At 40.7% G+C, this 12,338-nt stretch overlaps 2 protein-coding genes across 5 annotated transcripts in view; both read left to right on the top strand.

Moving 5' to 3' along the window:
* The window catches only part of SPPL2B (signal peptide peptidase like 2B), a 58,630-nt gene extending 56,446 nt beyond the window's left edge, over positions 1–2,184 (top strand). Inside the window, exon 15 of one of the 4 annotated variants that reach the window (XM_044305561.1) lies at positions 985–2,184. In XM_044305561.1, coding sequence (XP_044161496.1) covers positions 985–1,302 — 318 coding nt within the window. In that variant the 3' untranslated portion in view covers positions 1,303–2,184. The remainder of the gene's footprint in view (positions 1–984) is intronic. The other 3 variants (XM_044305570.1, XM_044305574.1, XM_044305583.1) reach the window with 3 other exon arrangements.
* A 7,040-nt stretch (positions 2,185–9,224) lies between these two features.
* The window catches only part of TMPRSS9 (transmembrane serine protease 9), a 239,511-nt gene continuing 236,397 nt past the window's right edge, over positions 9,225–12,338 (top strand). The window contains exon 1 of the mRNA XM_044305598.1: positions 9,225–10,422. The gene's annotated coding sequence lies outside the window, so the exon portion shown is untranslated. The remainder of the gene's footprint in view (positions 10,423–12,338) is intronic.

Below are 12,338 nucleotides of genomic sequence, written 5' to 3' on the forward strand. Positions count from 1 at the left end.
CAAAGAAATTCACAACTTTTTGGGAAATTACACTAGTCATACCTTTTTCAAAAAAAAAAAATCAAAATGTGCGGGTTTAGCAGAAGGGGGCATGGCCTCGCACAGCCCAATGAATTCTCTATCATTTATGCCAGAAGCTGGCCTTAGTTATAGCACGAATTTGCACCTGCTCATAGCTGCTGAATTCCTTTACCTGAACCTCTTAATAGATGTGGTGTATCCTACCCCAGCGCATTTATTATTTGGACTGGCACATGTAACTCCTGTCTTAATAATCTTGTATGATGTTCATATTTGTCATCTTCCATCCTGTTGCATTTTACATGGAATTATTGCATATATGTCCTCTCTGTTGTATGTGTATTAAGTTTATTTACAAGGTGGTGACATGTTATAACTGGTATCATCCCACCTTATTTATTATATATTTATTGGCGCTGGTGACACCAGGATGCCTGGATATTGGAAAGTTGAGAATAATTCAGCCAGCCAGATGATCTAGGTACTTCAGGTAATTGGTAGGGTACAGGGAGGATTACTGAGTTGGCAACAAGTCCATAGGCAAAAGAAAAAGGACAATCTCCAGCTCTCCCATAAAAAATCCAGAATTTATTATCACAATCAAAAAAGCATCTGCAGGAGACACTGACGCCTTTTGGAAAGCAAATAACTTGTGCGTGGAAAGTTACAAACATTTCTAATAAATGGTGTGGGGGGAGATTTAAGCTTTAGTTACACAAACCTCTTGAAGAGAGAACATGTATACATGGGCAGTACATGCATCCACATTTCAAACCCAGAATGTAAGCTAAGTGGCTTTAACTGAAATGGGTGACATTCTAACAGAAAAAATGTTTAAAACAAAAATAGTCCTGAAATCCTGTGCACAAAACCAGTAAGCAAGTGTACTAATCAAAATCCCATCTGAGTTCTTCAGCATTAATTGCAGTACTTATAGTACTTATATTCTTGTTCTTTTCTCAGCAGAAAGACCTACCAGATCCTAACCCCATTATCGCTCCTATTGGGTCAGAAGCCTGTTTAAGCCAGCACAATGATAACGAAGATCCTGTTGCAAACCACAACTGCGACCCTGCCACAGAGCCACAGCAAGAAGACACTACTAGATCTCCTGTGGATGGACAGCTGTGCCTGGCTACAGACAGGACTGTGGTAAAGACCGAGGAAGAAGAGCATCTAAACTCTGGATCTGCAAGAACAGCAGAAAACCAGCTGACCCAGGGCGTAGACAGTGCCATCTCAGATAGCTCAGTAAAAGCTATACATCAGAATGTTGAATAAGCCATTGCTGCACACCTTTATCCCCAACACAGGCAGGACCACATTGAAACCCTTCTTTCCAAAGGTGGGTCAACGCAGACAGGACCAGGTCATACTGCGAGGAATGTAACTGATATATACTGCCCTCTTCACTTAATTCAGACTTATGATAGCATTATCCAATATATAATTCTAGTCATGCAGGCAAGTTTTAAAGAGTAACAAGTTCAGTATGGTACAAAGAAATAATATCATCCCTTAAAAAAAAAAAAAAAATCAATAAGGAATGTGTGGAGTGGAAACCTCATATCTTTTATAAAGCAGCTATAGCCTTTAGTAAAGGAGAGAGATTTCCAGTCACAGTAAAAAAAAATGAATGTGATATAATGAAACCCCTCATTGTCCTTTACACTGACGTATTCCTCGCTATTTCTTGCTCAGAAAGCAATGACCCAGCAGTACAGCCTGTTTGCCCAGCTACCTCCACAAAGCTGCTTATGGTGCCATCCGGTCAGTCAAACACAGGGTGACTGGCAGCAGGAGTATTGGAATGAACTTTTCTCATGATAGTCCAATGTAACCGCATGCCTCTTCGGTATCTTTCTGTATTGCAGGACATGTACTGCAGATGAAATGGGAGAAATATTTCCTTCCTTAAAGGACACTTTGGAAGCATATAGTTACTTATCATATTTAGAAAACTTATTATTATTTTTTCTTTTTGTAAATGCATTTACAAAAAGAACAATTTTCACTATATATAATTGTGTGTATGTCTGTTCATACACACTGCATATGATGTTACTTTTTCATCTATCACACTTGTAATTTAACTAGTTAACTCTCAGCTACTTCAGTTGTGCAGGAGACTGTAAATAAATAAATAAAACATTTTCATAAGTATTTTTGGCGGTTAGAAAAAAATGTTACATTGAAAACAATTGAATTTGTTCAGACCTTTGCAATACTTAGTTTCCAAAACTCTGCAGGTAGATGCTAATGTAGTCTTTGTCAAACACCTTTACCCTCTGTATAGGGTTTCACCCTTTCCATTGCTCTGGTCGATTTATTGGTCATGGTGTTCCATTTTTTTCCATTCTTCCAAACTATCTGCTTTGTAGTCTCTTCTCCTGTACTCTGACATCTGAACATATAGGTTGAGAAAACAAGTCAAAAGAAATTCTCACAAAAGCTACTGTACTGCTTCATTCTCCACCGGGTACGGTCAGTAGTTCATAAATAATGTAGCAGATTGTAGAAGTGAATCTCTCCTCTAGAAATAGACTCTTGTTTATTCAGTAGTATTTTCCAGGTCAGGGGACAAAGTATTATATAAAAGTGAGATCAGTTCAGTTAATACATATTAGTGAATGACTAGGTGGCGGACACCTCTCGGTCTCCTGGGTTTTACCAAATAATTGTTTTAAATTTTTTTTTTTTAAAGCCCATATCTTTAATCTGAAGCCAGCTAGTTTATTTTAACTTCAGGTTAAGCTCTGATATTTGGAAAACCCTGTCTGTCCCAGTGGGATACAGTGGAATTAAAGCCATAGGAAAAACAAAAATGACCATAGACTAATGTGTTTAAACTGTTGCCAAGGAAATTGAAAGGATGGCTTTCCCTTTCAGGCCGTTTCTGGAACTTGTTGATCTGGTTTTTTTGAAGGGTGCACTAAGACCTAGGACCCATTTCTAAGATACTATCTGTGTAAATGATCCCAAATAAAGAGGTTGGCAGTGCTGTGCTCAAGTGAGTTCTGTGCCAGACAGTGATCTCTACCTTTGTTTCATACCTTCAGTTTCAAAGGCCGTTGTACTACTGGTCAAAATTGTTGTATGGGTGGAAAAAAGGACCCTGCATCTACGAACATTAAATAGGTGAAAACTTAAACCACCTTTAATTTCATGTTAATAATCCATATTAAAAATTCCAGAATCTATTACAGACTTCACAGCTAGGACAATTACCCGTCAAAGGGTGTAATCATTGAGGTAATATAGTTATCAGAATTCACAGATTATCCCTCATAAAACATGACCTTTATTAGGATTTATATTATTAAAACCCCCCAAGGAAAACAACCCAAAATAAAATTAGACACTGTTATCACGGTCAGATGTAGTTTAGTTAATCGTCTTGTAGTTACGGTGAAGATGAAAAACTCAGGTACTATCCCTATATCTGACCCTGAGGCTGTATACCCTGCCTACAACGATGGAATAGCCTCCCCGATAGGGGCTATCCCGTATCGGGAACCTCCTGATTACCCTAGGACAGCCCTAATTCGGGATAGACCTATAGAGATTACCTATTACTAAATAATTGACCAGACTAACATAAGTACAAAAAATTATAAACAAAAATGTGCACTTGTGATAAATCAAAATGTGAAACACAATTACCGCAACTAAAGCTTCAATGGTACAACCATACAATCAAAGTTGTCCATCTATCTATGGTTGTTGGTAACATAGTATATGTATAGTTTATTCAGATGGAGTGGAAGGCCCTCCACTCCATCTGACACGCTGGGTTTACCGTTACTCTGGCGTCCGTTCTACCTCATGTCTGACTTCTGCCTGAAGGTCTCCCGCTGTGACAACATGCATCTATCCCTGGCGGCACGCAAGTAACCAGCCATACTGGCCAAGACTAGTATCATCTAGTTGTTTTATAGCGGTCTCTCCTGTAGATTGTTTGCAGATTGACCGCCTAGTGGTGTGCAATAATATATCTGCAATAACCACTACCTGATATTATAACATGCATCTACTCCTTTATGACTTGGGTACCAAAAGTGTGTTGTAGCTGTGGGACGCTGCGGGTTGTGGGGTAATACCCCATAGCAGGTATATGCAGTATATCATCCTTTGATGTCTAGTATTTACTATCGGATGACTACTGCACCTGGCTTTGATACATCCATTGGAGGGATGAAGGAACATATGTGCCAAGCTCTATATTCTTTTATATCTATACCTATAATCAGCAGAAAATCAACTTGGAGAGCTCATTGGGTCTCATATAGTCACACCTGTGATCATATTGGTGGGGTAGTTGTATTGTTAATGTCGTAGGGAGCAGAGTTGTAGTCAACTTTACCTTTGTGACTTATGGATATGTGATCAGCAATTAACTAGCTTACACAAACAATGTGATCTAGAAATGCATTCAGCACATATTGGAATCAGGACATATAGTCATTATGTACCTAGCTGTTATTGTCAATATTTTGACACCCGGGGCATGATTAACCATGTATTAGACCTGTGCTGAATATGTGTTGGTGACACTGACTGTGGTGTGCCCCTTTATTTTGTCCCCCAGGAGCCCTAGATTGAACAGGGCAAAACGCGTTGGTACTGAGGACCATATATAAAGAGATTTGGTATTTTAATAAACTATACATATACTATATTACCAACAACCATAGATGGATGGACAACTTTGATTGTATGGTTGTACCATTGAAGTTTTAGTTACGGTAATTGTGTTTCACATTTTGATTTTTTGTACTTATGTTAGTCTAGTCAATTATTTAGTGATGGGTCATCTCTATAGTTCTATCCCGAATTAGGGCCGTCCTAGGGTAATTAGGAGGTTCCTGATACGGGATTGGTTATTCTGAAGTTCTAGGCAGGGTATACAGTCTCGGGGTCAGATATAGGGATAGTACCCGAGTTTTTCATCTTCACCCTACCTACAAGACGATTAACTAAATTACATCTGACCGTGATAACAGTGTCTAATTTTATTTTGGGTTGTTTTCCTTAGGGGGTTTTAATATAAATCCTAATAAAGGTTATGTTTTATAAGGGATAATCTGTGAATTTAGAATCTATTTCTACATTCAGCAGCTGAATCATCTTTGATACTCATTTCACCTTATATTACAGTCCAGAATGTTAGGCTGACTTTCCTCCTTCCTTGGTTTTTCGTTGTATTTTTATCAGGGAAAGCCTGAATGCATCAAAGGAATCTATTCCTGTTTTCCTGAAAAGAATAACACCATGCCAACCATATGTATACTGCACAGTTAGGCCCAGTCTTTGGACAGTTAGGGGTAGATTTATTAAAATTGGTTTAGTTGCCCATAGCATACAAATGCATCCATACCATGCCCATTTTATGGTGCTATGCAGTGTTCTCCAGGCATCCCCCAAACCTAAATTTGTCCATCAGATGGCAGTGAAATTTGATTTAACAGAGGATAGACTGTTTATGTGCCATGTGCTTTAGCATTCTGAGTTTACATGGTGTACTGCCTTTTGGCTGAGGTGTTTTAAGTAATAACATGGGGCACATATGTGGCATCTACGTAAAGACAAACACAAGATATAACTACACTCGCTCAATATGTAGATTATAAATGTTGCTAACAGAGTATTCTCTATATAAATGAATATGAGGTCAATAGCAGCTACTTTGATAAAAAAAAAAACTTGAGCACATCTGCCTTGGCAAGACAACCTCTTATAGATTGCCTTACACTAATATGGCTCTCCTCTTCTTGTGCTCAAGCCCCCAAATCAATTCAAGGAAAGTATTAGCCAGGTACATCTGGACAGGTGGGTGGATAGGGTGCACAACAAAAATGGAGGCAGAATTCCAAAAACAAAGCACATCCTATAAAACAAAATAACAGGGCATGTGTATACACTCTGTGTGCAGTACAAAAGCAGACCCAAAGGGGGAGCTTATCACTTGCGTTCGTTTTGATGTCAGTTTTAAGTCTGTCTTTGCTTTGTGAGGTTGAGCCAAATTTATGAAAAGTGCAATGTGTACAACCTATGTCTGTAAAAGTACACCAGGAGGTTGCCTGGTGTGGAGATGCATATTTTTAAAAAGTTGCACCCCATAAATAAGACCTAACACTGTTCTAATCCCAACCAACTTTTCACTCTACTTTTGAAAGTGGCAAAGCTCACCAGATGTTGCAAAAATGCACAAAGTGTTGCTCACTTGCAACGTTCTTATGCCACAAATCTGGTGTACTGTATTTGATAAATGTCCCCCATAGTGCTTGTATCTAGACTGGATGCAGTTGTATCCTGTGTTCTCCTTCATACACAGCAAACTGTGTGTTGAAATGCCTTATGTTTGTTATGAGACTATAGATGTTCTTAAAGCTATAAATGTTCCCTCAAAAAGTAAAGTCTGACAGCCCCATATACACATGGAATAGACTTAATTGATTTTAATTGAGAGGTGATGACACATATGCAGTCAAGTACACCAGCACTGAAATGCCTTTGTTCATTATGCCAGGTGGTTTCAGTTGTCAGACCCCCACCAAAGTTGCCTTCCTTTTTGATATGTCATAGTTATAGATTGCTGGTAATCTAAAAAGTCTAAGGAGACAATAATAATCTTTATATAGTGCCACCGTGCTCTATCAGGCATTATAGAGTAAAAATCTAAAGGTGGGTATCTGGCCTAATTAGCACTGTATTATAAATGTAAAAAAAACACCTTTTCTATACCCTCTGTTCCAGCACTGTGGTCCCCGTTGAGCGGGAAGTGACAGGTAAACTGTTCTTGGTCATTATACCACTGCAGCCAATCAATGGCCTCAGCAGTCACGGCTAGTGATGCACCATGTAGCACTTTGGAGAGGTTTGTTGATGAGTGATGTGTAAATTGTATTGCATGGTGCATGGGCAATGGACAGTCTGTGTGTGCAGTAGTAGTGCAGGGGTGATGTCACTATGACTGAACCCTGAGAAACTCCAGCGAAGTAGATACAGAAAATGAAACAATGAAGAAGTGGTTAAAGATGTGAAAAGAAAACCATTCAAGAGCAGTATCATTAAAGCCAATAGTGTGGAGAATACAGAGTATTTGTGCTGCAGGGAGATCCACAGTACTCAATAGAGAGTTGACATTAAATTTAGCCATCAGGAGGCTTTTGTACAGGCAGTTTGTATTTTACGATTTAATATATTTTAATTTCCTCATTTTAGTTTTGAATTAATACAATCTTTCCTGGAGAGCCACTTGGGATTCAAAGAGAGAACAGTAAAGGGAGGGAAGTGAGTGTGCAGATCTTAGATACATATCCTATAGGTGTCTGGATTGGCAGTGCATCTCACCAAGCACCAGGGTAGTATAAAGAGGCTTCAGGAATAAGAGTGCCCAACTCTTCTAATATCCTTCTATATGGAAGATCTATCAATGCCAATCCTCCAGGTGAAGGAGGGTCAGTTAATAGGATCTAGCTAGATAGATGGCCTCTGGCATATCGGGGAGATTAGCACTCAAATCACGTACATTTTTTTTATTTTATTTTTACAACTGTTGGAACTCTGTACCTACTTAATGCGCCATGACACAATTGCGCATCATGAATTGGCACCATGACGTACAGGTACGTCCTGATTGCAGAAGCACAGTTCCTGTGCTCTTGGAATGAGCAGCAGGAACTGTTGGGGTCCAGATAAGGTCTTGCTGTAAGGGCTCAGAATCGGAGCAACCTTCAGTCCTAGCTTTTTAACCCACTAGTTTCTGCCATCAATAGCAAGCACAGCATCTACAGAGTTTCAGAAGGAGTGGTCTCGCTCTCTGTGCCCATTGGCTCCCACGATGCTATCATTGGGTACTGTTGCGTTACCATGGCAAGTAGGGGCCTAACAAAAATCTCTGGGGCTGCCATAGGCATCAACCTATTAGGTCATGCCAAAGGTGTTTCCTAATACACTGCTCACAAAAAGTTAGAGATATTTGGCTTTTGGGTGAAATTTATGCAAAACATAAAAAGTGCAAGCTGCAGTGATATTATATCCTGAAAGTAGGGCATTTAAGTAGAAGCATGCAATGGTGAGTTCCTCATCTCAAACAATAAAATATAACAACAGTGGTGTGTATACCCTTACAGAAATGTCCGTGTCTCAATAACTTGTCATGTAGCCTTGAGCATCAATTGCAGCTTGACAATGACGTCTCATGCTGTTCACAAGTCGACTTATTGTCCTCTGAGGTATGGCATCCCCCTCTTCTTGAAGGGCGGCCCTCAGGCCATCGAGGTTCTGGAGTAGAGTGAATAGCCTCTACTTGGCAACTCAGCTGATCCCATAGGTTTTCAATGGGATTGAGGTCTGGGGAAAGCGCAGGCTACTCTATTTGAGGTACCCCAGTCTCCAGCAGCCGTTCCCTAATGATGCGACCTCGATGAGCTGGGGCATTGTTGTCCATGAAGATGAAATTAAGCCTGTATTGTTCATGCAGAGGCACAATGACTGGATTAATGATGTTGCTCAAGTAGTATGGGCTTGTCACTGTACCATTCACAAAGTGTAGGGCAGTTCTGTATTGGCTAGACACCTGCCCACACTGTAACACCACCACCAAAGGCAAACAGTGGCTGCATAGCGCTGTCCTTGACGTCTCCAACATCGTTGGCGACCATAATTTCTGCTCAGCGTGAAAAATTATGCAATAAATTTGGTACCAATAAAAACTATGATGCATCATAAAAAATAAATATCAAGCTCTCATGCCACACAATGGTGCTATTGGAAATACAATTCATCCTGCAAAAACAAGCACTCGTACAGCTTATGTCGATAAAGAAATTAAAAAGTTGGTCTGCGAGGTCTAAAACAGGCTGAATCTTAAAGTTATCCGAGCCTGGAGTTGTGTTGCATTCACACATATGCCCCACTTCCCTCCCCCCTCCTTCATATGCCTGGGCCACTCACACTGATTTGATTCTACTTACCTGGCTCCCCGCGTCGCTCATGGTCGCCACACGGCCGCCGCTGCTTCTCCACATGCGTGGATGAAAACATCCGGTGTCAGCCAATGGCAGGCGGTGACGACGAGCCTCCCTAGCATCGTGGGTGACTCGCAAGGTGAGAAGCAGCGGTGGCCGTGCTGGGACCAGGAGCAACGCGGGGAGCCAGGTAAGTAGAATCCGTGTGAGGGGCCTGGGCATATAGGAGGGCATTTCCAGGCTCGGATAACCCCTTTAAGGCCTCCTGCACATGAGTGCGGGTGGATGCACATAAGGTCTGCATGAATTTCTGTGTGGATTTATGTGCGTTTCTGCACTATATATGCACGGATCCGTTATGCAGCTTATAGACTTCTATTATGACGGAATGAATAACGGAACGCCTCTAAAGGCATTCCATTATGCATTTCATCATAGAATTGCGTTATGGTCCATGGTAAAGGAATCCATAACGCAATTCACCTTTTTCCAGTAAACGATGCGTAACCAAATTTGAAAATATGAAATTCGCTCATCTCTACTCTTTGCTGGTACTGTAATACGCTGCTGTTTTTCTGTATGGGAATCCATGCGAAAAACCACATGTATTCTGCAAAGTGTGCAGGTGACCTAAGGGGTTAAAAAAGTTCTACTGGATGTCAGGGATAATTGTCACCCTTAAGGCAGCGGTAAAAATTTATGGCTCACTGGCCATTTGAGATATACGTGCCGAACTCCCTTTCCCATTCCCATATAATTAGTGAGTTGCTGTGATTTTCGCATAATTTAAAACCTGTATATACTGTAGCTGAAGGTGTGTGCAATGATTAAAATTCATTTTATGCTCGTACTTGCTCATCTTAGTCGAAAAACAACCACCATTTCCAACTGCCATTTTTAACCTCTTAACTACGGTGCAGTTGTTGCAGAACCATACACAGCAGAGTGGATGAGAAGGGCGCTCTGTTAGACATTGCAGTGAAGAAGCTGCAGTTTCTGCTGGTCATAGTGGTGCCAGTGGTGGTAAGTTACCACTGCTAAGCCCTGGACATACTTCTGACACATTTGATTGAAACTGTCATTAATACAATAGGTTGTTAATCCATAGTTTCAATCATGCAGGAACCAAGCTATGGCACAGCGCAACAGGTACCTTACAAGCCCTTGTTCCCAGGACAGACCCATTCAATCTTTCACAATCCAGATAGATGTGTTCTCTTCCAAAGCCAATCCCTTGTAAAGTACTGAATATGCATAGACTAGAGAGCTTTCTGCCCCCTCCCCTCCTGGCACAAAAAGGATCGACTCAGGTAACGGCAACAGTCAATGCAGCAAGAGACCTTTATGGGACATAGCTGCGGTGTTGGGAACTGTCTTTTTAGGTTACAGAAGGACTCCTGTGTACGGAGCACCCACTCAACCTGTATAGGTGAGCTTGTTAAGTAAGATTTGTACTATTTATGCATTATCATTTTCGTGTGCTTTTGCATCACGGGTCAGCCACTTGTGATATTGGTTACAGTGACAAAATGTGCAAAAAAAAAAAAAAAACTATTTAAACTTTCTTCAGCATACCTAGTGAAGTAGCTGTGTCTGATCCTGTCCAGTCTTCTCTTTGTGGGTTCTCGGCTGTACTCATCGTATCAAGCAACATCTCAGGTATTTGGGGACTAAGTCTACAAAAGATGGATTATACTGTAGAGCTAATAGAGAAACACAGACATCGGCACATTTTGTCTAAAAAGTATAATGCATAACAAAAGTTGAAATATTTTATGAAGATTTGAATGATAAGTCCGTAACTTTTTGCGGGATGTTAATAATGGATCTCTCTGGGTTTTTAGGTGTTTTATTGCATAAGTCTATCCTCCACTTGTTGTGTTTTTGCTGTTAACCTGTTTGTATGGTTAAACCAGTCATTACTGAAGAGCTTAATGTACGTTTTTTGGGACCTGCATCAGCACATGTGAAGAAGTACAAAGCCTGATGGAGACGCATGCCGTACATGTCATTTAATGAGCAGAATCTGCTGTAATTAACTTTTCACTTTCATTAATGCGCGGTCTGTGCCAAGTAAAGGAAAATCGCACAATGATTGGTTTATGTGCTCGCCATGCTTTCTGCACACATGACATTCTTCAGAACTAGCTGCAGAGAAAATACATGGAGGAGTCACGTATGCTCTTAATTCACCACTGCTGAATATATAAATGGATATAGGTTTTGCAGTTAGCTGTATTTAACTGTACAGGACCGTGTGCCATGTGAGCGCTGGATCAAGCAAGTGCTCATTTGTGGGATTGTCTCTAGCACATTTACATGGGTTAATTATATGGAATGAGCATTCATGCAAATGTTCATTCCCAATAATTGGCCCGTCTGTGGTCTGTGTAAGGGGTCCTAAAACAGAAATGTGCTGCAGACAAACAATACAACTGTATGAGGATGACTTATCATGGTATTGATCGTTCATCCTCATATGGCAGCGGTAATACAGCTAACGGCAATGGTTAGAAATTAACATTCCTATGAATTTAGCTCTGCCTGTGTAAATGAGCCTTCATCTAGTAATCAATCTTTTCTAAGGGGATGTATTTTCTATTTAATTTAAATTTTATTATATGTAAGTTTTGTATAACGTTGTAGCTGTCAGTAGATTTGTACCTATGACACTGGCTGACCTGTTACATGTGCACTTGGCAGCTGAAGATATCGGTATTGGTCCTATGTACATATGTGTCCGCATTGCTGAGAAAAATGTTTTAATATACGCAAATGAGCCTCTATGAGCAACGTGGGCGTTACTGTTACACCTAGAGGCACAGCTCTCTCTGCAACTGCTGCAACCTCTGCAATTTTATTGACTTGGCCAGGTGTGATGACTGCTTGGCCCTGTCGATCAGCGTGCAGAGGGCGCAGCAGTTGCAGAGAGATCAGAGCCTCTAGGTGTAATGGAAATGCCCCTGTTGCTCCTAGTGGCTCCTTTGCGTATAATAAAACATCATTTTTCTCAGCTTCAGCATTGTGGGCACATATGAGCATGGGAGCAACACAGATGCCTTCAGCTGCCAAGCGCACATGCATAGATATTGCAGCTGCGTGAATGGGAGTTAGTTACCAGAGAAATAATAGAAGGCGATGAAGTCCAACCCTCCTCCAAAGACCAGACACGCAATAAAGGGGAGATGCATGTAGAGCCTCATCTGTGTGTATACTGCAAGTATATTTTGCCTTATCTATACTCCAAGCAGTACAACACAGTTGTCGTTCTCTTCCCCCCTTCAGTTATGAGTTAACTCTGCTAATTCTTTTCTAGCCTGTACAGCAAACCTGACAAGGGAGCTA

This window comes from Bufo gargarizans, chromosome 1 (assembly GCF_014858855.1).
Source record: "Bufo gargarizans isolate SCDJY-AF-19 chromosome 1, ASM1485885v1, whole genome shotgun sequence".
Classification (NCBI taxonomy): domain Eukaryota; kingdom Metazoa; phylum Chordata; class Amphibia; order Anura; family Bufonidae; genus Bufo; species Bufo gargarizans.